The sequence below is a fragment of the Aristolochia californica genome, unplaced genomic scaffold (genome assembly GCF_029961685.1).
Source record: "Aristolochia californica isolate CCGP_79_NKW_82.1479 unplaced genomic scaffold, dmAriCali1.0.hap1 SCAF_8, whole genome shotgun sequence".
NCBI lineage: Eukaryota > Viridiplantae > Streptophyta > Magnoliopsida > Piperales > Aristolochiaceae > Aristolochia > Aristolochia californica.
Genome location: NW_027182279.1, coordinates 1,385,626 through 1,413,583, shown reverse-complemented (window position 1 = coordinate 1,413,583; position 27,958 = coordinate 1,385,626). Strand labels below are relative to the sequence as shown.

Sequence of the window (27,958 nt, the reverse complement as noted above, 5' to 3'; positions counted from 1 at the left end):
AGCAAATCTCAACCAAGAGATCTCCTTTCCCACCAGAGCATGCAGCAGAAGGAAGATTACCTCTTCGAGGAGGACTCTCTTCAATGAATGAATGTTTTTAGAAAGAGGTAGCACATAGGGGGGGTTAGTCAACAAAATGAAAATTTGATTTTCATCTTCATCTTCATCTTATGTATCTACATGATCTTCATATTCGAAATGGGTGTTAGTCAAGACAACTTCATCTTCGAAATCTTTGAAATAGGGTGTTAGTCAAGATAACTTCATCTTCTTCTTCATCTTATAGAAATTTAAAATTATTGATTTTAATAATTATAAAAATGAATTAATTAAACCAAAGTATCTGAGTTAACAATATTTTAATTACCACTATTAAATCATTAATACAATAGAGTGAATAAAAAAATTCTGATTAATGAATAAAAAATATTATATTAATAACATAAGATAGATTTGTATTGTATTAATTAATAATATATTTTGACATAATTAATGATGATATATTAATCAAATGCATACTTTAATTATATTTTATTTACCAGGGAGGATTGAATTTTGTGTATTCTTCAGTCAACTAGCCTAACCAAATATGATGAATTAATCTGAACTAAACACTAATTATATCCTAAATTATCAAGCAATAATTTAATTAACTACTTCCTAAATTGTCAAGCAATAATTTAATTAATTACTTGCACAACAGGAAACGTCAACTCTGGATTTTACCGTGATTCGTGCCTCTCTCGAGCGCCACATAACCACGAATCCGGATTCTCAATCCTTACATCTAGCCCCTCTCGGGCGCCTAGAGTTAATGACAAAGATCGGATTACAATAGAATGCAGAGAATCAATTTCCTATTGTGATGATGCTAAAATTATCAACTTTGGATTTTACCGTGATTTGTACCTCTCTCGAGCACCACGTAACCACGAATCCGGATTCTCGATCCTTGCGTCTAGCCCCTCTCGGGCGCCTAGAGTTAAAGACAGAAATCGGATTAAAATACCAAAATCCAACCTCAATTATAATCTTACCCTAATTAGCTAATTTAATCAAATATCAAGAAAACAAATCTTAAATAAACCTTAATTATCAAATCAGATTCAATTAACATTCAAAACCTAAGTTCAAACTATATGAAAAATTAAATTCAATAATGACGAATTACTCCCCTTCTTCCTCCTCTCGCTCGGGCAGCAACTCGTTCTCACGGGTGCTGCAATTTCTGGAAATTGGTGGCGTCGGGTAGCAATAGTGAGTGGCCGGAGGTAGAGACGACGTCGGCGACGACGGTTAGAAGCCGACGGACGGAGGTAACGTCCAGCGAAGAGCGAAACAGAGCTGACGTTCTCCAACCGGCTCTCTCGAGTCTCGGTTGGAGTCGGAATAGCTCCGGGACTGGTCGAAAATACGTAACCGACGCCGGAGGATGGTCGGAAAGCGGAAGTTGCACCGGAGAAGCCCTCTCGGATCTCTTCTCGGCCTGGCGAGCGACTACTATCGAACTCACCTCGACGGAGACTCTCTTGAGCTCTCCTCGGGTTTGTTCTTGGTTGCTGGACGGCGGTGGACGACGGTGGCGCGGCGAAAGCTATTGGTCCGGCGAAAGGCGGTGGGGAAGGGAGTGCGGGAGAGAGAAAGAAAAAAGAAAAAACGACGCGCGATGGGGGGGGGGGGGGGGGGGGTGCGAGGAGAGAGAGCGAGGCCGAGGGCGTCGCCCGTCCTTCAATTCGAAGAAGATCAAAAAGGGCCTTCTTCCACATGATTGAAATTAAACCGTGGAGATGAAGGGCCCCTTCATCCCCTGCATCGAGATGATGCTTCATCTGCGCTCCACTAACGACTTCAAGTGGAGAAGGGCGTTATGTGGTTGAAGATCATCTTGTCCTTCAAGTTGACTAACCCCCCCCCCCCCCCCCCCCCCCTAGGTAACTTTGCTCAAATTTTCATAAATACATAACAAATAAATTTTTTTATGGCCAAATCCTATTTCTCAAACTTCAAGTTCCCTTTAACTATAGTCTTACATTATTTACATTTTTACTTTATGTAGAAAAACAAATTTTATAATACATTTTTTTTTCTCCCCGGTTGTAGGGAGAGTAAACTTGTAATTAACTCGAGTTTTCTTTCTGATCAGTCAAATCTCTAAGACAAATGGGATCAAATGGGAGAATTTGTAATGCATACGGACAAGACAAATTCCGACTGCGCGACAATCACTTCTCAGTACACCTCACCTTATTCATGGCTCTTAGCTGAAAGAAAGAACAGCAAAAATGGATACCGCATACGTTACCATCTTGTTTTCTGGCGTTTCTCAGAGAAGAAGCTCTAACCAGTCGCTGCAATTCCAGATCAAAATGCTCCATTAATGCTCCGGTCCCGCTTCCTTTTTACCCTTTGCTATCTCTTTCATGGCGAAGACACTGACGTTGATATCCTATCCTCCATACGATCCAAGGCTGTCCACAATGGCTACTCCTCCTCAAATCATCCCAACGACCAAAACCCCGCCCTTATCTTCTCCTCCTAATTGTTCCCTTCCTTTTCCTTCTCTATCTGTAACTCTCACCTCCATCAATGGCGAATCCGAATCAGGAGAGACGAAACTCAAACACCCAAGTCCTCGAAGAACTTGAGGCTCTCTCCCAGTCTCTTTACCAGACTCACACCGCTCGCCGGACAGCGTCTCTCGTCCTCCCTCGCTCCGCTGCGGTCGAAATCTCTGATGCGTCGGCTGGAGCTAAGCCCGAAGCAAAACCGCTGCTCCGGCGACTGTCATTATCTCCATGGAGGTCACGCCCCGAGACCCAGAAACCAGACGACCGTGCGGTACCGCAGAAGCCTGCCGGAAAGAAGTTTGATGCGTCGTCGGCGACGGAGAAGAAAGGGATATGGAATTGGAAGCCCATCCGTGCGTTGTCGCATATTGGAATGCACAGGATGAGCTGTCTTTTCTCTGTGGAAGTGGTTGCAGTTCAGGGCCTGCCATCGTCCATGAACGGTCTCCGTCTCGCCGTCTGTGTGCGGAAGAAAGAGACGAAAGAAGGGGCTGTACAGACCATGCCATCGAGGGTGTTGCAGGGCGCGGCGGACTTCGAAGAGACGCTGTTCATCAATTGCCATGTTTACTGCTCCGGCGGCAGAGCGGAGAAAGTGATCAAGTTCGATCCCAGGCCGTTTTTGATCTTCGTTAAAGCGGTGGACGCCGTGGAGCTCGATTTCGGGAGGTCTTTGGTGGATTTGAGCGCGTTGGTGCAGGAATCTATGGAGAAAAATCTGGAGGGCACAAGAATTCGGCAGTGGGATACCAGTTTCGATCTCATCGGGAAGGCCAAAGGTGGTGAACTGGTTCTGAAACTGGGTTTTCAGATCATAGAAGATAAAGGAGTCGGAATCTACAGGCAGGGGGAGAGCTTAAAATCCAGCAAGACGAAGGATTCGTCTTCTTCGTCGTATGCTCGGAAGCAATCAAAGACTTCATTTAGCGTTACGAGCCCAAGAATTACGAGCAGATCATCAGAAGCTCATACACCTTCAAAGAGTGGAAGGAGCACTAATCTTCAAGGCATGGACGAGTTGAATCTCGACGAACCGGCTCCGGCTCTGATTCCTTCTTCCTATGTTGATCAGAAATCCGAACAACAGGCCAAGGCCGAAGAGCTGGAGTTGCCAGAATTTGACGTGGTTGATAAGGGAGTGGAATTTCAAGAAGGAGAAGAAGAAGGAAAGACAGACGTCGACAGCGACGCCGAACCCAAAGAAGCCATTGACGAACAATTTATCTCCAGCGAGGTCGTAAAAGAAGTCGTCCTCGATCAGGGGCACCAAAGAAGATTGACGGAGCTAGATTCAATCGCAAAGCAGATCAAAGCCTTGGAATCCATGATCCAAATCGATAATCTGGTAAAAAACGAACAGGACACCGACGTTCAACGTTTAGACGCGGAAGAGGAGACAGTAACCCGGGAGTTTCTCCAAATGCTCGAAGAAGAAGAAATCATTGATCAATTCAAACTCACCCTACCCGAAATCCCTCCATTCAAACTAGAAGGAGCCGAAGAAGTAATCGCCCGAGGATCCGAATCCGAATCCAAAGTCTTCGTTCCCGACCTCGGAAAGGGTATCGGCTCCGTCGTCCAAACCAGAGATGGAGGCTACCTAGCCTCCATGAACCCCCTCAACATCGAAGTCCCGAGAAAAGAAACACCCAAACTCGCCATGCAGATCTCCAAACCTCTGCTACTTTCGACAACCGATTCGGGTTCTGGGTTCGAACTATTTCAGAAAATGGCGGGAGTCGGAACCGAAGAACTGAGCTCCAGGATTCTCTCCTTGGCCGCTATGGACGACCTGACAGGGAAGACCGCGGAACAGGTCGCATTCGAAGGCATCGCCTCCGCCATCATCCATGGAAGGAACAAGGAGGTGGCAAGTTCCAGTGCCGCGCGGTCGATCGCCGCCGTGCGAGGCATGGTGGCCGCCCTCTCCGCAGGCCGAAAAGAAAGACTCGACACGGGAATCTGGAACGTCAGCGAGAACCAGGTCCCACTCGATGAGATCTTATCATTCTCCCTGCAGAAAATCGAATCGACGGTTCTAGAAGGTCTCAAGATCCAAGCCGACATGTCGGACCGAGATCCGCCCTTCGATGTATCTCCAGCCGCGGGCCCTCCAGGCCCGCTGGACTCGGTGCGACCGTTTCATGACTGGCTGAAGGACGGCGCAGATGCGCCGGAGTCGGTGACAATGATGGTAGTGGTCCAGCTAAGGGATCCACTAAGGCGATACGAGGCCGTGGGCGGGCCCATGGTGGTGCTTCTGCAGGCGGCACGTGCGGAAGGGGAGATGGTTAAGGTCGGAAGTTTAAGCGTGGGAGGCGCGAAGGGAAGGCACGTGCTCGACGGGGAGCGGCGGCGGCTCACGGCGATGCAGTGGCTGGTGGCGTACGGCTTGGGGAAGGCGGGGAAGAAGGGGAAGCACGTGCAAAGAAAGGGGGGCGACATGCCGGCGCTGTGGAGCGTCTCCGCACGTGTGATGGCGGACTTGTGGCTTAAGCCGATCAGGAACCCGGACGTGAGGCTGGCCAAATAGCTGAACCATGAATTTGAAGGAATTTAATTAAAAGCTCCCTCCGGTTCGAGTCACATGGTTCACAAAATCAATTCATCAATCGGATTCCGACCCAATTCAACCGACCGGTCGGAGACCTGAGGGTTCTGGGTCCCCACCGAGCCAGCTGTAAAGAAGCAAGCGAGGACCATCAACATGCAGTCACGTCGTGGAGGGTCTGCATGCCAGCCCGGTCAACCTTTCAGACCACTAAATGTGAAACCCTTTTTATATTCAAGCTATTCAAACTGGGCCTTTTTTTTATTTTTATTCATAATTTATTTTTAATAATAAATAAAATAGAGGTTTTATTTTTAACTTAATGGAAGTTTTTTCAATAGACACCTTCAATTTGTTTTCCACTCATGGTTTTTTAACTCACTAGAGTTGAATACAAGTCGGGTACTGAGTTTGGATTGGACGAGTTAATTTGAAGATAATTAAATAATTTAATATAATTTTGATTAGGTAAGCCATGACATCCCTAAAGTGTTAAGACGATTTAACAAGCGTAAGAAAATAAAAAAATATTATAACGATTTTAAAATTATTAAATTTATTTTTAATTTATTTATGATTTTAACTATCCAACCAGTAACATCCGAACACATGCGAATCTCTCCACAAATCGGAACTCCGAACGGATTAGACTACTTATCCGGACCTTCTAAATTCCATGTGATGTCAGCCTTCCGAAATTACCCCCAGTTCCCGCCTCAAATTCCCGGTCCAAAGGGGGAGCGAGATCTTCTCTCTCCCTCACCTTGCTGGTCAATGGGCAGATTTTGGTCCGTCCTTTTCCACCCCTCAAAAACCGTGTCCAAATATCCCGATACCCCGAAATATTAATTTTATTTAAAAATAAAAATAGGAAATTCCGTCTTTAGACACGGATATATATTTTTTTTACTTTTTTGGAATATCAAATCATTTAGAAAATACAGGGGTAAGTTAGTAAAATGAGTATACTGTTTTTGGTTTTATGGCTTATTTAAATATAGTAAAATAAAAAATTCAGAAACCGCGTCGTATATAATGTTGGGAAACTGGTCAGTAGTCTCTCCTACCCCGCTCTGTATGTGGCCGCATCCGACCAAGGAGAGAAAAAAGGAACAGAAAAACAAACGAGAGAGAAAAAGAAATCCCAAAATGGTGTCTTTCGATGTGGAAACGTGATCCCAAAACCGCCATGAAGCATCGCGTCCGACAAAGTCTTCAACCTTTAAATGCATCTTCCGTTTCTTTTTCCGTGTTCTCGCCGGTGAGAAAATCACACTGATTGGCGCCTTTCTGTGTCTGCTTTTTTATACCTCTTTATTTGTTTCGCGAAAGGCATCGGGTTTTACCGTCTTCTCGGAAGGTAGCTTGGAATCGGCTGAATTGTTGCGAAGTTTGCGAGGAACTTTTTTGCGGGTTACGATCTAGATCGAGTTTTAGTTTATTTTATTAATTTTCTAGTGTTTTGGAATCGTTGAATTTTTAAGATTCGTGTCCACTTTGTGGTTTTATTTGAATATACTTTGCTTCATGTGGTTGAGATTCGTATGTTGATTCTCGAAGCCGAAGCATTTATTCACAAAGAAACCTTATTTGTGGATTTGTGGATTTCAGCTGAGATTTTTTGCGTGAGATTAGAGGATATTTTGTTGACTGGGTCTTCTTGAATGAGTAAAAGTTTGTAGAGTCGGGGAAGTTGTTTCATGGGCAACACATGCCGGGGATCTTTCAGAGGAAAGTACTTTCAAGGCTACGCCGAGCCTGTCGATCGCACGGTATCTAGGCGAAATACTTCCGACCACTCGAATTCTGATTATTCCAACCACAGTCATAGCACAGGTTCCCTGCAAAATACTCCAAAAGATACAGCTAAGAAAGATCAACACTCTTCTCTTGTCAACCCTTTTCCAAAAGAAATCAGCATGAGGCGTGGAGGAGATAACCAGGCTTATTACGTACTCGGCCACAAGACTCCCAACATACGAGATCTCTACACCTTGGGTAGGAAGCTGGGACAGGGCCAGTTCGGAACAACTTATTTGTGCACAGATATTTCCACAGGGATAGAGTATGCTTGCAAATCCATCTCGAAGAGGAAATTAATCGCCAAGGAAGATGTGGAAGATGTTCGGAGGGAGATTCAGATAATGCACCATCTTTCAGGTCACAAAAATGTCGTGACGATTAAGGGAGCTTATGAAGATCCATTGTATGTCCATATCGTGATGGAATTGTGTGCCGGAGGTGAGTTGTTTGACCGGATCATTCAAAGAGGTCATTACAGTGAGAGGAAGGCGGCTGAGTTGACGAGAATCATTGTGGGGGTTGTTGAGGCTTGTCATTCTCTTGGAGTCATGCATAGGGATTTGAAGCCCGAGAACTTCTTGTTGGTTAATAAAGATGATGATTCTTCTCTCAAAGCTATTGACTTTGGACTCTCCGTATTCTTTAAGCCAGGTAAGAACTTAGTTTTTATTTTGCCAGTGAAGATTTGAAAATTAGAACTCACTTCATTATGTTGTCAGCTTTTAACATGACCAACTTTAGCTTTCTTATGCGAGAGAATTTTATCTGAAGAAGTATTTCCTGTTGTTTAACTGTCTCCATTTATAGGAAAAGTTTTGGAGTGAGTTACTTGATTTTATTCCTTTTATAAATTAATTAAATTAATAATGTAGCATGTTTGATGGTTTCTTGTTTTATAGTTTCCGAGTACTGCATAAGGTCATCTGTGACTAACATTTGCTTGTGTTTTATCGTCCATTCTTGTATATTTTTAGCTTTTTTCCTTTTTTTTTTCTCCCCCAGGCGCTTGGCTTCTTTTATATTTTTCATCTAAGGTTGATGCACTTTAAATATGCTGGATAAAGTGTTTCTTTACTCTGTACCATTTTTTCAGGTCAAGTTTTCACTGATGTGGTTGGGAGTCCCTATTATGTTGCTCCTGAAGTGCTCTGCAAGCATTACGGACCTGAAGCAGATGTTTGGACTGCTGGGGTTATAGTGTACATATTGCTGAGTGGTGTACCACCTTTCTGGGCAGGCATTCGAGTTTTATCCTTTTCTTTGGTCTTTCTTCACTTGTCATGAATTCGGGTTTTCTTTCATACTGAAGCTTTTGGTATTTTTCTGTGGTCAGAAACCCAGCAAGGTATATTTGATTCGGTGTTGAAAGGACATATTGATTTTGAGTCAGAACCGTGGCCTCTTATCTCAGACAGCGCGAAGGATCTCATTACAAAGATGCTCTGTTCACAGCCATCAGAGCGCTTGACTGCCCATGAAGTACTATGTATGTTGGATCTTCATATAATCCATTAAAAGTGGCTCTCATGCCATTTTCCTTAAAAATTGGCAATTTAGTTCAGACTTTTTCTTTCTTTAACTTAAGTGACTATAGGCTTGCAACGAATGGAGTCTTCTTGAAAGTTGTAAAAAGTCAAGTCTTGTGCACCTTAATAGTGTATTAAAGATGTTTTAGCCACTAAGATGCTTTATAGTGCATTTTGGGCTGCTTTGCTCTGAAATGGATGAGTCCATATGTCACGGATACAATAAGAAAAGTGAACCTCCAATTAGATACCTTATGATGTTTTAGTAGTAAAACCTTATTATACTGACTATTAAAAAGTATTATTTCTTGGCAACAGTATTTACCTTTTTCTTTTTTAATTGTTTAGGTCATCCTTGGATATGTGAAAATGGTGTTGCTCCTGATAGAGCACTAGATCCAGCTGTATTGTCTCGCCTCAAGCAGTTCTCAGCTATGAATAAGTTGAAAAAGATGGCTCTTCGAGTGAGTAACTCTTTTCTGTATTTATTAATTTCAGTTATGAAAATTTTGATCTGATTGAGTTGCTGCTGGCGCTCCTGGAAAATTACGTTGTTTCGGCATATCCGTTGTGCATTTCATGTTCGTTGTACTCAGAGGTTATCATCATCTTGGGATCTTCATCCCGACCATATTGGATTGGCTACATTAATCCTATTAGTACTACTCAAAGCTGAAACTTGGACTTACACTTAAAAAAAACACAAGTATTTTTTTTTTTTTTTGAAATGATATAAACCACAAGTATTTACTTCACAGTTGCTATACATTGTCAATTCCAGTTTGATGTTCAAGTGAAATTTGCCTTTACGCTCCATGACAAGTCTCCCTGCTTAGGCTGTTGCTAGGGTTCAAATTTTTTTTTCCAATGCCTTTTGTACAAACTGCTTCCATAATGAGCTTAATCCTAATTCATCACATTTTTTTGGATGCTAGAAATTTTTGTTTGTATTAACTCAATGGCAGAAAAATGCAAAATTGGTGGCAGTGTGTAGTCCATGCCTGAATATTCATTTTGGGCTGTCTGCTGAGGACATTCATGATGCTGTGTGCACATGGTTACTTTGAGCAGTGAGTAGTATGCTCTTCACCTTTTATGTGGATCCCTGTCATGTTCCAAGCCACAAAAGGCTTCAAGTTTTGGTGATGTCTGTTTATGGGAGTATATCGTTCTGAATTTTGGCCATCCTGTTCATATCATGGAGAAAAATGAATTAGGAACTCTATTTGTTGTAAGGTGGTTTGATGTGAAATAGTGGGATGATCATTGATATGTAAGTTTATTCTTGTTTATTGCCTGGACGGATGGTTAAGCTTCGTATTGTTGATGGATGGTTGTAAAGAGAGTTCTTTCCAGTTACCTATAGAATTATGTTAAACAAAAGACTAGATCTTTGAGATATTTGTACCTAATACACTTCTTGTTTTTCTTCATCTTTGTATCATGCTCTCCTTAATGTTTGAAGAACCATATCTGTGCTTTTGCTGCATTCATGTTTTATTTAAAAACTTTATTTATTTTTTAGCTCTTCTCCATCTATTTGATTCAAATGGAGTTTCATACTGAGATGGTCTTTGGTGCTATCAGGTAATTGCTGAAAGCTTATCAGAGGAGGAGATCGCTGGTTTAAGAGAGATGTTCCAAGCGATGGATACTGACAACAGTGGTGCCATCACTTTCGATGAACTGAAAGCTGGACTGAAAAGATATGGTTCTACTTTGAAGGAATCAGAAATTCGTGCTTTAATGGATGCAGTATGATTATAACCACTTTGTTAAACTGCTTTTATGTGCACACCTAACCAATGATAACCAACTGATCAAGTTCCATTGTTTTTAGGCTGATGTGGACAATAGTGGCACCATTGACTATGGGGAATTTATTGCTGCAACAGTTCATCTAAACAAGTTAGAACGTGAGGAGCATCTGATTGCAGCATTTTCTTATTTTGACAAGGACGGAAGTGGGTATATTACAGTTGACGAACTTCAACACGCTTGCAAAGAACATAATATGACAGATGTTCCTCTGGATGAGATCATCAGAGAGGTTGATCAAGATAATGTAAGGATAATACTTTCAAATCTTAGTTTTGGCACATTAACTTGCTTATAACAGTTCGGTGTAACCCCCACTTGTTTTCATTTTGCATCTTACTGATTAATTCTCTTTCTAAAAAAGAAGGGCATCACTCAAGCATTTGTCTGAGATTTTCTCTTTTATAAAAGATGACTATTGCGACATATTCCTCTTGTTCTCTTATTATCTGGCTCTAAGTGACCATAACTGTTCTTTTCTTCCAGGATGGACGGATAGACTACGGGGAGTTTGTGGCAATGATGCAAAAGGGCAATGCTGGAATTGGAAGACGAACCATGCGCAACAGCCTGAACATGAGCATGAGAGATGTACCAGGAGCCCATTGAGTTTTTGCGTGCATGTTGTTGTACAGGTTGTCTTTGTGATGTCTAAGTCTTTGTCACTCAAAACGCTCTTTCACGCCTAAATTTTTGAAAGCAAAAAAAAGAAAATGAATGCATATGTGTCATCATTGAAATTGTTTCTCTCAAATTGTTTCAACACACTGAAAATGTACTTTCTGCTCTGCTTTCTTGCTTTTGGTGGTTAACTCTCTCATATTATGTTGCATTTCCAATCGCAGGTTGTACAGTGAAAGACCAGCGGAGTAGAAGGTAGCAATGGCTTTCAGACACCCTTCTGGTTTTTTCCAGTGATAGGTTGCTTGTTGGAGCCAAGAATTCACCAAGCCGTATAATTTAAAATATGTTGGGATTCAAGGCTTAAGCTCTGTAACATGTGTACGTCGAGTCAGGTGAAACTACCACGGCAATATGGTGGGTGATTGTACTTGCGTTTCCTTCTGCAAGTGCCCTTTTCACTGGTTTGATTTGCATAGTGAAGGTGAGGTTGTACTTTTATACTTAAACATTTCCTGTCCTAGCTGTTTGGCTGGTAGCTTCCCACCAACATTGCTAGTGTATTGTGGTCATTTTATGCAATTAATGAAGGTGCTGGTGTTTTTTATACATTTAGCTGGATCATTACCTCTTTCGAGATCTTATTTCTATAGAGCTTAGAGCAATATATTTAGAGATAATCAACTAAATATTGTACTAGAATTTCATATTACTCTCGTGGCAGCTGGGGGATTATTCAGTATATAAACAGAGTTTGAAGGACAGCAATGACGACTCTGAAACTAGTGCTTCATGGGCAATTGCCATTTCCTGCAAATGAAAGTAATCAAAGCAATTTGTCAAGACAACAGTTTTTTTTTCTGGGTGGTAAGGAGATGCAGGTTGAAGCATGTAAAATGAACTAAATCCTAGATGAAAGTTTAAGATAAATAGTCATGACTAGCAGAAAGTAAACAAATCAGTTTAACCTAGTGAGATTTCTGTGTGAAATACGAGGAGTGGGGTTTTTGATTCAGTATGAACTTTTTTTTAAGCAATTAAAATGCATTTTACTCCCATCCTAATTCACTCCAAACTACCAAAAGGAACTCCTTTCACAGCTAAATCAATCTCGAGTTGAGTTACAATCCTTTAGCGTAAAAATAAATAAATAAATAGAATATATAAAAAATTTATTTTAAAATTTATTTTCTTGTATTGAGGAGCAAATATGAAAAAATCTTACGCCACTTTCATTATTTAAATTACATAAGTAAATGAAGTTTTTCATTATTTCAGAAATTCAACACTCTGTGGCTTAAAGTATTTTTTATTTAAATATAAATTAAAAAATAAATAAGTGAAGAATATTTAATTTTAATTATAAATATAAAATAACTCTACATTTATATATAATTTTCTCCTCTCACAAAACCAATAAAACTAGTGTATTTGGGATTATACGGAGGAGCGTAACAAAAGATGGAGTGGGCTGTTGCGTAAAAGGCCCAATATTAAAAATAATTGGAGTAGGCCGAAAAGCCCAGCAGTTCTTGTGAGGCCGTAATATACCCCTATGACGAGAAGAGAAGAGCCATCAGCAGAGCTGCCCGAAGAGAAAGAGGAGAATTTCCGGAGGCGACGAGATGAAGATACTGCACAAGTTGAAGCTCTTTAAGGGCGGATTGTCGATGAAAGGAGAGCCGACGGTGACGAAGTTGGCTCACATTTCGGAGTTCGTTGTTTTTCCTGGGGCAATGATGGCCGCCCTCTGGTACTGCCCGGAGGACGATCCCACAAGGCGGCCAGCCGTGTAGATCTCCCCATAGCTGCTATCTTTTGAAGGTATGGTATTCTCTCCCTTTTTCGTCGCTATTGATTAATATCATGTTGTAAATCACTTCTGCTGTTGATCTTGGGTTTGCTGGAGTTAGGGTTTTAATTTATGTGGATTATATGAAGAGGTTTGGGTTATTATTATTGGGCTGGTACACAAAAAGTGGGCTCTGGGATCAGTTTGAAGCAATCGATGCGGACCCTCCATGTGCTTATTTGACGGAACGATTGAAAATAATATAATTGGGAAGTAATAAGAAGACATAGAGAGTAACTATTTTCAAACAAAAGTAAAAAAATTGATATATATATATGATTAATCGTTAAGCTAAACCACAATGACTGTCAGCAATGTTCCTGCCGAAGGTTGAGCTTGTGGATTCAATCTACTAGATTCCTCTGCGGGGTACAATTGTATAAGGGCTCAAGGGTGTTGTCTTTGGTTAAGAATAGGGTGCAATTGGGGTTGGTTTGACATGGATTGAGGTCAGTCCTATCCTACCTGAGGAACCAGCGTTTGAGGTCTGTGGTTATTCTTTGATCCCCTAGGTAAGGTTGGCCACTGATTGAGGTAAGGACCCCTAAATTTGTTAGCAAATTCTGAAGGAGAGGTGTTAAGAAATTTTTCACAAACTATGAATGAACATTTATTAAGTCAATACACTTGATTACTGGGTTACTGAAGGAGGATCTCGCAGCGGTTCATAGTGTTTGTGTGGAATTCTTCTCATGGTCCTACGACCTACAGGCAGAGATATGTGATCCCACTCATCATGGAAAAGCAGATGTAGATGAGCATTATAGCACCATCTTTCTTTTTTTATGGAGCATGAGCATGAGCATCTCAAGTTTCTCCAGATGACTACCTGTGCATTTCCATTTTGGCGTTGAAACACCAGAGCTCTTATCTGTACCAAACGCTCCTGGCAAAGTTTATCATTGTTGGGTTAGTTGGATGGGTTGGATGGGCTTCTACCTGGTAATGGACAGCTTCCCTATGTCAACTTTTGAAAACTACATTATCTTGATGTGTCAAAAATTGCCATGAGTACCCTAAGAGGTGCTTAGTTGGTTTTTCACTACATTCTGTGGAAAATTTATTGTTTCATCGTGCACCAGTTGCAATCTGTCCAGTTCTGGTATCGTTTTTGTATTCTCTTAGTTTCAACTTTACTTCCTTCGAACATTTCTTTGAGCAAGATGTATGCTTTGTCAAGGAAGAACTGCAACCAGTAAATGATATACTGTGTTTATTGTGGCACCAGTGAATTTTTACGTACTCATAAATCTTCTGTATTTGTGTGAAATATCTTTTGTTCTCTCCATTTTCTATTCTCTTATTTGCCCTTGTTCACAAATTTGACTTGAATTTGACAGCTTTCTCCGGGTCATGTCTGCCTGGACTGTAAATCTAAGATCTAATGGATAAGTGTTTATGCAGGTGTCATCTGCAGCCTGGGAGAGACTTGGATATGAATAATCTTAGCTCCTCTGTAGCTTTTTTTTTTTTCTTTTTTCTTTTTTTGGGTTGTTTCCAACATCCTCAGAAACGTCTGATTTCAAATAATTGTGGAGTGTTCATATTTTATGACCAAGCAAAGACACCACAATATATTTCCAGAAAGAATCCCAGCAGCTAGAGAATGCTAAAATTTGGGTTTGCTGAAAATTGTCTTTTTCTGTTGTGGTAAGGAAGGCTTCCCCTGCTTTGGTCGACACAACACAACTGAGTGGAAAATCAAGCTGTCGCAATACTGGATTTTTTGTGCCATTCATTGTTTTATCCCCCAATATCACGTTACTAACTCACGTTTTGTTTCAGATAGCAAAGCACAAAATTCAATTATTGAATTAACGTTCCTATGAGACCTGGGGATTTAACTTGTGAGTCAGTCAGATTCACCCTTTCCATTTTGGTGTGAGCCCTCTCTTACATGCTCTTAAGTCTCTTGACTGGGGTTAACCTACCTGGGTTTTTAAGGACCCGAGTCTATTCCAAATTGTGGTTACAAAAATTATCTAACCATGTGGTGGGTAGAATAGAATCTTGAAGAAATTATACCAAGATCTGATCCTATGCATTGTAAGGGTCTAGAGAGTAACTGTCACGTATTTCTTTGATTAATGATATATTACAACAACTAATATAAAACATTGGTACAAATTGAAAACATTTTAAAACCTAATTAAATATAATAAATAATAAGTAATTACTAATTTATTTTTACCCCTAATAAATAAATAAAATCTTAATCATCATAAATTTAAAATATTTGTATTTTATTTATTTATTTTTATATATATTCAAATAAAAATAATTATATATATTTTTTATTTTCTCACTCATTTTCCATGGGCATCGGAACAAGACAAAAAGAACTTTTTCTCTTTGTCTCTACTTTGACTCGAGTCTATTTATAAGTCTACCCGTCTTTAATTTCTTTTAAATAGTTTTAAGGCCACGCTAGCTAGTGCACTACAAAGGATCCCCTCCGTGAACTCGAAAATATTCCAACTGACCGGGTAAAGCGCGAACGTAAAAGAAACTTTTTTCCCGCCATGGAAGAAGCCATGGAGATCGATGAACGGCCGACTCTCCAACGAAAGCAATCGCGCTATCAGATTCGAGTACATTTCTAGCTAAACGTTATTTATTTCCCTTTTCTGCTTTTTTTTCAGTGTCTTTTTTCCCCGCCAGAAGTGGCAGAAGGAGAGAGTTTTTAATCTAGCTACACTAACATTTTAGGATGAAATATTCGAGATTCACAAAGAGAAATACCAAGGTCAGCAGTACAGTCAGATTTACTTCGCGAGACTTCACAAGATGAGAACGCTGCTTTATTCTCTTGTTGGAAAGTGGAAGCCCGATTTACCAGGTGGGTAATGTTAAGTTTTCCAGTCGTCTTCTCGGTTTGAGGTGGGTCGATCTTAATTTATTTCTAGTGTATCATACCAATTTGCTTTAGGAATGTGAGTTTGACTGTTCTCATAAATGAGGAGTGGGTTAAGGGCTTTTGGATATAGAGTTGAATTTATTATTAGGAAGATTCTTACTCTATCATTGTATAGTAGGTTAGTATTTGGATTTTGGAGTCTCACATAGCTGATTTGAAAATGAAACTAAGGGTTTCAATCGATCTTTGACTCTTTTCTTCTTCCTTAAAGTTTATTTCTTAGTGGAGGTACATGAGAGCGAAAGTTTTGAGAGTGTAGCAAAGAGGCCTTTACTTTTCCTGGCATGGAAATAGCATTGGAAATGTAGGAAAATGATTTTCATTTCCCCTGCAGTTAAAACAGTTTTAGGGCTTGAAGAAGGCAAAGAGTGCATAATCGTGGGAACTCTATACAAGCATATGAAGCTCAAGCCTTGCATCTTGGATGAATATTCTAAGGAGGTAGACATTGGTAAACTTTTCTGTTTCTTAATTGTTACACTTCTTATTTCACTTGCAATTGATTGGATTTGGATATTTGGATGTATTCATTTTGCTCTATTGCCTTTATTTGCATATACTTTCAGAGGTCTGTGCTTCCTCTTGTGAGACCAGATAATTTCGTGCACCCAGATGACCATCTTGTTCTGGAAGATGAAAGTGGCAGGGTAAAGCTTGCTGGTGATGTTCTTTCTCCATCTGTCTATGTGACAGGTAAACGTCTCGTATCTTTCACTATAAACCAACAACTCTTCAATTTGAATCTCAAGAGAGATCCCTGGTACATTTAACCAACATAATGACCTGATGGTCTGATGGAGTTCAATGTGAGTGGATTGCTTTAGCAGCCAATACATGCCTATGCTAGTCGATACTTGATTTGCTGGTGTCTTCTAGCTCAAAGTATGGTGGTTATGTATTTGGGAAATCCTTACTCAAATTTCAAGTCTCCAGTACAATGATGACTAATGCAATAAACTTTTTAAATGAGTCGACAACCCTATTTGACTGGTTAGAGATGTTTCCATACGTATGACTTAAATCTGTCACTGAGATCAAAGCAATAACCAAATTCCTGTCAGATGACTGACCACAACTTTGTTCTTTATTTGAATGTTACACTTCATGCACCGAGCAGGGAATGTATTGGCTCTACATGGAAAAGAGACAGGCAATGGAGACTTTTTGGTGCAAGATGTTCTTGAAGCAGGCCTGCCACCGCAGATACCCTTGGAACTTGGGTCAAGTACTGCTCAACTAGAATAAATGTCATTTCTTGCTGAATTTCTTTCTTTAGAAAATTTCTTTCCTTTTATCCTTTTCTTTTTGTTCTACCAGTTGCCCTTGAATTTTTTCTCTTTGATTTTATTGCAGAAGAAGACAAGTACGTGGTGTTTGTGTCAGGACTAAGTGTGGGAAGCAGCACATGTAACCCTCTCCAGTTGCAGCTTCTACTTGACCACCTTACTGGACATTTGGGCGATGAGAAGGTGCCTGGTTCTGTATTGTTAGTTCTGAATTTGATGTGTGAATCCGTATTAGCTAGAAATTTTTCTAAGTTACTAACCATCAAACAGGAGCAAACTATTGCATCACAAATAGTTCGGGTTGTTATTGCTGGGAACTCCATGAAGATTCCTTCAGGACTTCTATCTGGCCAGGTAGGTACAGGAGTTTTTTCTCTTTCCTGCTTGGTAATAATTATAGTTTTAAACGCTTGTGTTTTGAAGTTTAATATCCCATCTATGTCTCTTTCTAATGCATCACTTAATGAAGAACTTGTCTCCCGCTAACCGTAAATTTTGCTTAATGAAGTACTTGGGTCCAAAAGAGCAGTCCAAGTTGTCAGAGCCAATCAAAGAGCTAGATATTCTGTTAACACAGGTCAGTTGTTTGGCTTTCTACTGCTTTTTCAACTTGGTTGCATGTTAATTTTCAAGGTCGTGATTTACTCTGTATAGATTTGGAGATCGTTTTTAGTGCACTTTCTTTGAGGGTGTTTGAATTGAGAGAGTTATATATGAATACCCCTCTCTTGGAAATGGTGCTAACTAGTAATTTGACTATGCCCCCTATTTAGAGTTCATTTTTCCTATTTCATTAAGTTTCATTTATGTGCAGCTTGCATCAGCTATGCCCTTAGATATAATGCCAGGCGAGCAGGATCCAGCAAACTTTGCTTTACCTCAGCAGGTTTTTTCCGTGCTACCATTGATAATCAATATAAGCCTCTTGATGGCAAGTTGGTTTTCTTACTGCCTGTTTCTGCTTCAGCCTCTGAATAGATGTCTTTTCCCCGGAGCATCTCTATATAACACGTTTATGTCATGTACAAATCCTCATTCTTTCGAACTTGATGGTGTCGGGTAAGGTTGGTCTTCTCTTGTTAGCACATTTCTGTTATAAAGAGAAATTTTAAGGCAACTCTTGCTTTTTCAGGTTTCTTGGAACTTCAGGTCAGAACGTTGATGATCTGCACAAATATTCAGATGCAAAAAGTAAACTTGATTTTATGGAAAGGACTTTAAGGTGGAGGCATCTGGCACCTACAGCACCTAACACCCTCGGTAACGTTGAAAAACCACCCTCTCTCTCTCTCCCTCTGTCCCTCTGTGAGTCTGGTTTTATTGGATAATCGATGTGCACTGGTACATACTTATTTGTTAGATATTTCTTGGTTTTCCTTGTTTTGCAGGCTGTTACCCCTTCACCGACAAGGATCCCTTTTTCCTTGAGAGCTGTCCTCATGTTTACTTTGTTGGTAATCAGGATAAATATGACACCCGTCTACTGCAAGGTACACTATACATTAGGAACTGAAGTGCGTAATCAAGCTCTCGGTATGTTTTCTGAAGATTTGCTTGTCTTTTTACCATAGGATCAGAGGGGCAATCGGTGAGACTCATCCGTGTCCCAAAATTTTGCGAAACTGGTGTTGCTGTTGCGGTATGATTCTTGTAATTGAAATGGCTTTATATGTTTATTGAAAACCACCATGCAAGGATAAAATCCTTTCACATTCACATGTTGGATCAGCAAAAGCATGGGAAAACTTGGTTCCTCTTATTCATCAATAACTCCTCTCCCTGTTGTTACTAGTTTCCTAAACAAATATTTATGCATGGAACTTATTCTAAAACTAGTCAGGTTTCTTTTTCCTTCTTTGTGCAGCTAAACATAGTTAACCTTGAATGCCATGCTCTCAGTTTCTCGACATCCTTGGACCCATAGCAGTAAGGTATCAGGCTATAGTAAGTATTGAACTTCAAATTCTTCTGGTTTCTTCTTCATTTTCTTCCTTTGTCAACTTGGAGCAATGGTTAGCATTTTGTGATTACCAAGGTCCAAGAATAGGGTAACTGTCGAGGGGAAAGAGGGCCATGTTTTTTGCTTCCTAAAATGGGTACCGATATCGGTATCGACTACTTTATCCAGACCCTTGAATACGCCGGTACATTGCATGTATCAGGACAGTATTGGGCGGATGTCGAGTGAAACAGATAATGAAATTTAAAACCAGTAATTTTGACAATGAAGGCATAAATATCCTTCAAAAGCAAGTAAATAGAACCGAAACATATAAAATGTAGTTAATCTTGCTGTGAAACTAGCTATTATCGCAAGAATTGTTGAATATTTTTTATTTGTGTCGACTACCTCAAGGTCCAATTTGTATTGTCAGATATGTGATGTGTCGGCTATATGGGTGGCTCTGTGTTTTACATTATGGACAAGGGAAATCTCATGGAGTTTTGAATGTATAAGATATGCTCAATTTATTCATAGAAAAACAGAAAGCCGAAGTTCCTAGTTCCTACTTGTTCAGAGGAAGAATTGCAGTTGCGTTTTCGTGTGTGTTTGGGCCCTGGGCAGACTTCTGTTCTAACCAGCGGTCTACATCTTTTCCTTCTATATCGTATAATGACGAAAATGCCCCTTTTGGTCAAAATATCTCTTCTTCCCTCGCTCAATGCTCAGTTGTCGACAGCCTCTTCCATGGCGACGCTTTCTTCCGTGTCCTTTGCAGCCTGTCTTTTCCGATTTCATGCTGTACGATTAAATTTCAGAACGAAAATTCCGGCCGGTTTTACTCACAAACGCCATCTTGGTCCTTTTGTTGATTCTACCATAAGGTACATCAAAAACATTCTTCCGTTTCTCTTTCGTAACGTCAACTTGGTTCTGCTTGCTGTCATGGCTCCGAGAATCAGTATCTATTTGGGGTTCCAGTGCTCCTGGGTTGCAATATAAACTGGTAGTGCTCTTTTTGTTGAAGAGTTGTACGACAAAGAATAAATCTTTTTCTTTCTGAAATGCTGGTTCAGCGATAAAGATAAAGCATTATGCGGAAAGAACGACGAGGGTGCGTCCTGCTTCTTCCACTTCAATTTTGCTTACTGAAAGGATTTGTTTGCAGGTTTGCTAGTGCTGAAAGTGCCAACTGGGGCAAAACAAGACGCAGGCTGTCTATCGTGTTTGCTTCAGACTCCAAAGCCCCCGAGGAGCAGGATGCTAGCAAGAAGTTAGGGACTAGTGGCCAAGGTCCTCCATTCCTGACTATATTGGCAGCTGTGGTGGTGCTCCTCTTCATCATTTGGATTGTAGGTTCTGTTCTCCTCTGGCTCATAGGTTTAATTGTCAATGTACCACCTCGCTCTTGAAGGTTCTGTTGTTCCTTCTCTATCTTCTGTCTCATTGTATGTGAACATCCTTATTTATCTGAATTAATGGAGCGCACTTATGGTGTTATGGATTGTTCTCACTGGTTTTCTTTTTCTCTGTGAATGCTGGAAACTGATGAGAGACAGAAACACCGTGCATTTGTAAGTCACAAATAGCATCTGGCAGGAAGTTTATAGTTACCTAATCAAATGCTGCTTACATTGACTTGAAACTTTCATTTGTAAATTCACATTGTTTTTAATAAAAACTTGTAAATTATTATCTTTAAATGATAAAATTGAAATTAATATGTTATATGCAATTATAGTCTGGAAAGATGCAAAACTCAAGACCTTGAAGCGCTAGGGGACCAATGCAGTTCAGAAGCGTCACTATTTTCTGTGAAAAAGAACGGAAGTGAGTATCACAGTGCTTCTCTCACTGTTATATTATCCAGAATGCATGCTCATCAGTTTGTGTTCTACAAAATCACAAGTTCTCACATTCAAGGGCAGCTTCACGAACTCCTTAAAGGGATACAGGTTTTACTTCAGAAAGTTTATTCCCAGTTTCTAAAATGAGCTTTTTCGCTGTCCAAGTAACATTAGTAAGTTTACTCAGAGGAATGGCAATATCTTCTGCTAAGGCAGAAAGCAACATTCGGCATTCTGCAACATGAAAGCAAACAATAACCATAAGTGATCAGAGACGTAGATCCAAGATTGCTCACATACAAGGTATGTATTGCACAAAGAGATTTCTACAAAGCTTAAACAACAGCTCTGCAGTTAATTGTGTGTAAGTTTAAGAATGATAATGACAATGCAAAGATGGGAAATGATTACTCACCTGGAATCTCACTGAAATTTAGAAGGGTCATGGAGGCAAGTACCCGGTATTCAAGAAGGTCATTATCCAGGCAGTTTTTGAGCCAAGGAACAAAGACTGAGAAGGCAGAGAGCTGCAGTTCAGTTTCTGACCTAAAAGTAAGTGCACGACTCAGCCATGCCACAGTGGTGAGGCATGCCCCTACTAAATCCGGATTTTGTGAGTTGAGACACTTGGAGATTGCCTCAAGAATTGAATTCTTTCTATTGCCAAGAAGTCGCACAGCCATATTGTTCAACCATGCTTCTCTTGCATGGTCTTCGTCCTGCTGCTGATGTTCATCATCAGAAGAAGAATTTTAGCTCTAACGCAAAATATTTTGAGCAAAACAGGTACTTTAAAACTTTCAGTAAGAGCCAACAAGGAATGTTGTAGTTGGCATACCCAGGTAGTCATTTGATCAATTTGGATGACTTTGTCATCATTTCCAGGAGAAATGGCATCTGATTTATCATAGAATCCTGCCTGCTTCAATAACCAAGTCATTATCTGTAACTCTCCGGAGGACGAAAAATGGCCGCCAATAATAAGTAGGGCTCTGGAAGTCTGTTGACGAAGCTTCTCATTGGTCAAACTGCAATTTAGAGCCACTACAAGAGCATCAACAGCCTCTTCCCTGTATATGCTGTATTTTTGGGGTTCGACCTGTGAAATGGTTGTCATGGTGATGTGAGTACTGCAAAAATTTAAGGGCTGCTTCTAGAATAACAAATACCTGTCAATGGAAAAACTACAATAAAAGGGCTAAGAAAGTAAATAAAGTAATGAAAACCCAAATATACCTCGTTTTTGTATGTTTATTATAATGCCTGTCAATGGAAAAATTACAGTAAAAGGGCTTATAAAGTAAATAAACTAATCAAAGCCCAAATATACCTCGTTTTTGTAAGTTTATCATAATGGTGTATAGATTAAATGAAAACATAAGAACAACCACTGTTTTTCTTGTCAAAGTTATTAGAAGGTCTACAGCTGTTACTTCCCAAGAAAGTTCAAGTAGCTCATTAGATTGCACAATGCATGTGTTTGACCTTGCATGACAAATTCGATACTACAGGTAATGATTAATGAGATATGAAAGGTAAGCTTTTGTTGCAGGAGATCTGGTGGGGCAATAACGCCAAAAAATCTTCTGGACCAAAGCATACTATATCTCAGTATAGTGAAACAGGTTTTTGACACCAGGAAATTATGTCTAGTATTTCCCATTCTCTTAGACAAATCATCATCTAGTTTCGACAAAGAAAGTTGACTACCCACAATGACATGGTATCACAGGGAGATTGCAATGTGCTAAGCATGCCCACAGCACAAGATACGTGGAATTTCCAGAAACCATTTAGTGACATCAAAGTTTCGTTTTCCACTCTTATTCATCACCAAAAAAAAAAAAAAAAAAAAAAGCTTCTGAAAGTGGCACATCAGACTGAGTGGGAATATAACTCTCCACTAGCAGCAGAAATTGTTAAGAAATACAGAAAGGTGCATACCAGAAGATCTATGTGCAAGATAAGAACAGCGACCAGGGGCTTTTGCTCAGGATGAGAACTCTGAAGATACACTAGCAGAACATGAAGTGTGTTCATTATCCCCTCTTTCAGCAAGCCACTCAAGAATGATGTAGTAGCTGTTCTCCTGTGATGACAAAATATTCATCATAAAAGCATCAAGACTTGTCAAATAAATCTGCTAAATAAGTTTCTGATTTTCAATGGCGTGGTAGTTTATGCACCTGTTAAGGCAAATCAATTCGATTAGGAGAAGAACTGCATTTGTTCTTGACTTCACTTGCTTGTTGTGTAGCAGTTCAATCAGACATGACTTGTTTATGGCTCTGGCTATGTCATTTCTACAACTTCCTTCAGCCTTAATGCAGCAGGAAAGGAGAGCTGCCACAGAAGTTCTCTCATCCAGTACCCCCAATTCAAACCTCCGAATAAGAAATTGTAAACCACCCAGAGAAATAAGGTGTTTTGTGTTCTCCGTTATTTCCTCCGGTTTGAGCCCAGCTAGAAGTTGCTCTAATATGAATATTGCTGTTTCATCCTTGGATTTATGTCCATGTTCAGTTGAACTCTCAGCTATTTGGCTGGCATAGACTAGGAGATTTTTACAGCGTTCAGACTTCCAACAATCAATAATGTGCTTCAAAACGAAGTTGGTAACTGGAACTGCAACATTTGCTAGTCTCCTCCCTGTTAATGGACATGTTTTATTGCCTTGATTAAACCACTCTTGGATTGCTACTCGCTCAAATGTTTGTCCAGTTTCTAAAGTCACTGGGTCTTCAAACAACCAACCACTTAACGGACAGGTGAAATCCTTCAGAACAGTGGAGAAGAATGAATTTTCCTCAAAAAGGTCATAAATGTGTTTTGGCCCTGCACTGATTACATTATCATGAGTGGGTTCAGTGCTCCTCAGATATACTAACTAAAGAGCAAGAAGTTCGTACCTATATTTGGTTATAGGTCTATCAACAATGGTAGAATCAATGGACTCCCCAACCTGCTGGAGTTGGAAAACAGCTTTGGCAAGCTCCTTCAGAGTAAGCTCGTTTGCTTCTGTATTTGAGAGTCCGTGCAGCATTCTGGTGTTCCTTGAGATATTCTGGAATACATGTTGACTGCCCCCTTCTTCCTCAAGTTCTTTCACCTCTTGAATAGCCACTGAATCCCCAAGAATTAACAACTGCTCATTAACCTGCATCGTTCCATGAGATGTGATCAGGCATTTACCTGCATTATAATTCTCTCTAAATCTTCAGGTTCAATACTCTTCACAAACATGTGGGTAAGTTAGTTACTCCGACTTTTGCTAGAGACTGCTTGGGTTTTTCTCTTAACTGCTTAAGATTATGGAACATTTACAAAGAACGCTGATGATGACCCACTTGTTTTATGCTAGAGTCTTCCTTATAACCAATTGGCCTATTCATGAGTGCTATCATTTAAATGAGGTGGCTCCAACCAATTATCAAAACTAGTTTCTGCTGGCCACACAAACAAATGGCTATTGTAATTTAAGCCAACAAAGAGAAAAAAGAATGCCTAATTTGAGCATCTGAATTGTTAATGTAGGTGCCTGTAGTTTTTTTATTTTTTTATTATGTTCTTTAGGGTTATTTCAGGATCCAATGAGTTATTCCTGAAATCTACATTTGTATCACAGAAAGATGAAAATTAGAAAGCACTGCTTACACTGGATTGTTCATGAACAGTTGCACTTTTGCCTGCGTCTTCTTGCATTTGGTGTTCCATCCAGACTTCCACTTTAGGAATGTCATCTCCACTTCCTCCAGATTCTTCAATATTGCAGTCTAAGCTTCTTGCACAATCAGTAAAACTTTCCTCACCATCTCCAACTTTTGCTCCATCGGAGTTGTTCATTGAATTAGATTGGCCAAATACAGTCTCGTACAGTCTTTTGCTGATCAATGGCTGGGACGAAACAGAATTAGTTACAGAAGATTGTTGGCCTGGAGAATATCCTCTGGAAGCACCCGGTGAAATTCCATGAATGGACACTGTAGGGATGCGAATAGACGGAATTGAAGGAGCTTCAACTCCATCTGTAAGCCATTCCTTGTAGTAAACAGCAAACTGATGAGTCCCATTATCCACTATTTCATTGTACACTTTCTCAAGAAGTTCCATTTTCCTCAGTCTGCTGGATGTGTTTGCTATAGCCTCAGCTTCTTGGTCATACCATACCCTCAAGTGTTCCAGATGTGGAAGGAAAAGATGGTCCCATAGATCTGGCAACAGAAAATTTCGAGCTTGAAATGGCGAATCGCAGAAAACCTGCAGAAGATGCTTTGCAGAAACTCTCTCTTTCTTCTGCAGCTTATAAATGACACTGAGGTACATATGAGCACAAGCTGCTAGATGTGAGTTGGGAATGCCGGATGTAAACCCATCCTTCAAATCCTTTGAATTCAAGCCAGCAACTACGCTCAGCTGTATAGAAGCTTTTTTTAGTTCATTTGGATCTGCTAACTCTTCAGCAACCTTTTCTATTGCGTCAATTGCCTGTGTCAGATTGAGCATAACTCCTCTGTTGCTAGGGATTTGATCTCTCAAACTGGAAAATCCTAGGCAAGATGCACATTTCTCCTGAAATGATTCACGAAAACTCTCAAATTTGAGAAACTGCTTAATATAACCTGTAAGGATTGAAATCATGGCTTGAATTGCAGCTTCATCAATAGCAGGTTCAGAGACAACTTCATTAACAGTCAGACACATCTGAGTCTGAAGATCATCGAACTTCTTGGTCTGCTGTGAACTGTTACTAGTTCCCTTTGACAAAGAACCTGACTCCCGGAAATTCTTGCTAAAACTATTCTTAATGCTTAGAGGAATTTTTGAGTATTTGCTTCTATTCTTCTCGCCTTGTTGCCTTTCCTTCCTGTTTTTCTCTTTGTGCGTCTCCTTTGCCTGAAAATCATAGAAATTTCCATATCTGGGCTTCTCTGGCGTAGCATCCTCAATATGATCGTAGACTCTTTCATCATCATGGTAATCACCTCCATATCTCTCTGCATAGTTCCAGTTATTATCTGGTTCTTGAGAAGCCCCAACACCATATTTTTCCATCTCTTGAATGCCGTGAAAATCTCTTTCTTCAAGTATCTCAATCTCTTTAACTTCGTTTTTAGGCTCATCAACAAGCTTCTTGCTTCTAATCAAATCATCTCTCGGTTTCCTAGCTCTGTCTTTTTTCTCCAGTTCTGTTCTTTTCACAAGCCGAGAAATATCAGATTTTGTTCGATGTGTTTTGGCTCTTGCATTTGATGGAGAAACCGAGGAGCTCTGCTCACGACGAAGGTGGCGTGGCACATTTACAGCTTCGGCTTTAAAAGAAGACCTGGACTTCATTCTCCCGCCTCGGAAGCCTTCCTCCGTTAGCAAGTCCTCCAGAGACGCCATTACCGCACCTTCTGTGCTCGTCTTCCTCAAACTCTCAGCAAGAATTGTCTCGACTTCAGAATTAAAATCCAAAAAACACTTAAAAGGTCCGTCCAACCAACAGCTTTATCTTCGCCGTTCAGAGAACAGAACTATGCGAGTTCAGGTTTCTGCTCTCGCGATCACTCTTAAGCAGATGAGCAGCACCTTCTTAGCGCTAACTCTCCGATGAAAGAAGAAACCAACAATTGGGTGAAATAAGCAAGAGCCAAGTCATAAAAAATAAGTGATTCCACTGCAGAAAACTCTTGAAATCATCCAGTCTATAACAGAATTCAAGCCTCCTATTTTCAAGAGAAGCCATCCATCAACAGACGCCATTTCCGCCTCTTCCATCCAGCTTTCCCCGGCTCACCCCGAGCATTCAAAATCCCAAATTCAGACACCAAAAAGGCTTCGTAGCTCAGCCAGCCAATAGTAAGGAAGAAATTCCCAGACATCAACTCATCAATTCCAAGACATGACGCCATTTAAGCAGAGGCCTGCAGAGAAAGAACCGAAGGAGAAGAGACCAAGAGGTAAAAGGGCAAGGAGGAAACCGGAGAGGGACAAAGGGAATGCTGCCAAATACCCACGTTTGGCATCGAATCATCGCCTGCAGGCGATTGGTCTTCTGCTGCCGTCTTCCTTGGTTATGTAAGGAAGGCGACAACAGCACAACACAAAGCGAAAGAGCCGCCTCCGTCATCAGTCTCCATTTTCAAAGCCAGTTTTATTCTGACGATAATACCCCTAACGTTGAAGGTAACAAGAGAGGTCGGGTGGGTTGGACCGGGCCGGGTTTAACGGAGAATCTGGACCGACCCAAATTTATCTGAACTTATTTTCCCCGACCCCCTGAATGGGATTGGGAAGGGAAGAAGCCTCAATTTTATAAGATTTAGCTATATAGATCATTTTAAAATTTTATAAATTACATGAATTTAATAAAAAATGATTTTATTTTTATTAACTTTAATTACTTGATATTTTATATGGTTTTATACAATTATATTTAGATTTCTATGTAATTTCATGATTTTAATTTTTATTATAAATATATAATTTTTTTCCAATGTCTATAGCGGATAAAAAAAATTGACCATGGGCAGAAAGAGGGAAGGGCTAGGGTAAGAATTTTGAGTTCGAGATTATCGATAGTTCAGGTCCTAGAAAACTTGCTCTGAACTTGACCCGTGCCCACTCCTAATAATTATATTGTGTGTACTGATAATTTTAAGTACAGATCAATGAAGAGAATTTTTTATATATTAAAATAAAAGAGTAATGAACAAGAGAATCTTAGATTCCTTTGGCTTTTCCAAAGAAAAACTTTCTTGGTCTTAGATGGTTTATGTCCGTTCTAATTGTGGTTATTTATCAAGTTACTAGTGAAAGGACTCATTAGAGAGATTGAGACATTGATGTGATACAGATAATTTTTTGAAAAAAGGTAAGCCAAACTTTTCTTGAAGTTGAAAAAAAATAAAAATCAAAGATAATATATCAAAAGAAAACGAGGATAAAATAAATATGCCAAGAGGAAGTTTTGGATCTACTGGTCTCAATCAATAATGTGAGGAGCTGTATAGATAAGAAAGGTTGGGAAGAGGGATATAGCCTGCAAATTGGCACATCATGGAATTGAGTTGAAATTTAACACCTCTTGAATGTATGGTGCATTTGGACCTCATTTCCAATTAATTTAATGATTAATAAATGCCTGGAAACAAACTTTTGTTTGCCCAGCTTTTGCTTTGTACAGTCATTTGTAAAAAAAAATCATTTTAAATTGTTTTAGAAAAGATAAAAAACATTTTTTAGA

General features: G+C 40.0%; 4 protein-coding genes and 1 long non-coding RNA gene across 6 annotated transcripts; 4 read left to right on the top strand and 1 right to left on the bottom strand.

Annotated features, from left to right (window-relative positions):
- Nucleotides 1-2,461: 2,461 nt before the first annotated feature.
- On the top strand, nt 2,462-5,441 carry LOC137939000 (protein PLASTID MOVEMENT IMPAIRED 1-like). The gene has a single exon (XM_068784154.1). The coding sequence runs from the start codon at nt 2,587-2,589 to the stop codon at nt 5,098-5,100; it is 2,514 nt and encodes an 837-aa protein (XP_068640255.1). The 5' UTR covers nt 2,462-2,586; the 3' UTR covers nt 5,101-5,441.
- A 756-nt stretch (nt 5,442-6,197) lies between these two features.
- LOC137939001 (calcium-dependent protein kinase 26) lies at nt 6,198-11,515 on the top strand. The gene is made up of 9 exons (XM_068784155.1): nt 6,198-6,379; nt 6,730-7,572; nt 8,015-8,158; nt 8,255-8,407; nt 8,796-8,911; nt 10,035-10,202; nt 10,288-10,512; nt 10,752-10,900; nt 11,111-11,515. The coding sequence occupies exons 2-8, from the start codon at nt 6,819-6,821 to the stop codon at nt 10,872-10,874; spliced, it is 1,683 nt and encodes a 560-aa protein (XP_068640256.1). The 5' UTR covers nt 6,198-6,379; nt 6,730-6,818; the 3' UTR covers nt 10,875-10,900; nt 11,111-11,515.
- A 943-nt stretch (nt 11,516-12,458) lies between these two features.
- LOC137939286 (uncharacterized) lies at nt 12,459-14,370 on the top strand. Its single transcript, XR_011109936.1, has 2 exons — nt 12,459-12,710; nt 14,143-14,370. It is a non-coding gene; the product is annotated as an uncharacterized lncRNA (long non-coding RNA).
- An 829-nt stretch (nt 14,371-15,199) lies between these two features.
- LOC137938841 (DNA polymerase delta small subunit) lies at nt 15,200-20,477 on the top strand. 2 transcript variants are annotated; one of them, XM_068783907.1, is made up of 15 exons: nt 15,200-15,329; nt 15,448-15,577; nt 15,990-16,096; nt 16,222-16,348; nt 16,773-16,880; nt 17,009-17,124; nt 17,212-17,295; nt 17,450-17,518; nt 17,756-17,827; nt 17,909-18,000; nt 18,074-18,201; nt 18,330-18,431; nt 18,513-18,580; nt 18,806-18,872; nt 20,052-20,477. In XM_068783907.1, the coding sequence occupies exons 1-14, from the start codon at nt 15,261-15,263 to the stop codon at nt 18,863-18,865; spliced, it is 1,332 nt and encodes a 443-aa protein (XP_068640008.1). In that variant the 5' UTR covers nt 15,200-15,260; the 3' UTR covers nt 18,866-18,872; nt 20,052-20,477. The 2 variants fall into 2 exon arrangements, with proteins under 2 accessions (XP_068640008.1, XP_068640007.1); XM_068783906.1 differs by having other exon boundaries at nt 18,806-18,885.
- A 262-nt stretch (nt 20,478-20,739) lies between these two features.
- On the bottom strand, nt 20,740-26,263 carry LOC137939221 (putative E3 ubiquitin-protein ligase LIN-1). Its single transcript, XM_068784449.1, has 7 exons — nt 24,385-26,263; nt 23,640-23,887; nt 22,917-23,570; nt 22,675-22,819; nt 21,569-21,829; nt 21,146-21,455; nt 20,740-20,964 (listed from the first exon to the last, which is right to left on the bottom strand). Exons 1-7 carry the CDS (start codon nt 26,113-26,115, stop codon nt 20,825-20,827), a joined length of 3,489 nt encoding a protein of 1,162 aa, XP_068640550.1. The 5' UTR covers nt 26,116-26,263; the 3' UTR covers nt 20,740-20,824.
- Between the last annotated feature and the right edge of the window lie 1,695 nt (nt 26,264-27,958).

Excerpts from the sequence above, each read along its gene's own strand:
- LOC137939000 (XM_068784154.1), top strand. The coding sequence starts at position 2,587 with ATGGCGAATCCGAATCAGGAGAGACGAAACTCAAACACCCAAGTCCTC.
- LOC137939001 (XM_068784155.1), top strand. The coding sequence starts at position 6,819 with ATGGGCAACACATGCCGGGGATCTTTCAGAGGAAAGTACTTTCAAGGC. Across the intron at positions 8,159-8,254 it reads TGTACCACCTTTCTGGGCAG|AAACCCAGCAAGGTATATTT; the intron begins GCATTCGAGTTT and ends TTCTGTGGTCAG. Across the intron at positions 10,513-10,751 it reads GAGAGGTTGATCAAGATAAT|GATGGACGGATAGACTACGG; the intron begins GTAAGGATAATA and ends CTTTTCTTCCAG.
- LOC137938841 (XM_068783907.1), top strand. The coding sequence starts at position 15,261 with ATGGAAGAAGCCATGGAGATCGATGAACGGCCGACTCTCCAACGAAAG. Across the intron at positions 16,349-16,772 it reads TCCATCTGTCTATGTGACAG|GGAATGTATTGGCTCTACAT; the intron begins GTAAACGTCTCG and ends TGCACCGAGCAG. Across the intron at positions 17,125-17,211 it reads GACATTTGGGCGATGAGAAG|GAGCAAACTATTGCATCACA; the intron begins GTGCCTGGTTCT and ends ACCATCAAACAG.
- LOC137939221 (XM_068784449.1), bottom strand. The coding sequence starts at position 26,115 with ATGGCGTCTCTGGAGGACTTGCTAACGGAGGAAGGCTTCCGAGGCGGG. Across the intron at positions 23,888-24,384 it reads CTGTTCATGAACAATCCAGT|GTTAATGAGCAGTTGTTAAT; the intron begins GTAAGCAGTGCT and ends GGAACGATGCAG. Across the intron at positions 23,571-23,639 it reads AGACCTATAACCAAATATAG|TGCAGGGCCAAAACACATTT; the intron begins GTACGAACTTCT and ends TAATGTAATCAG.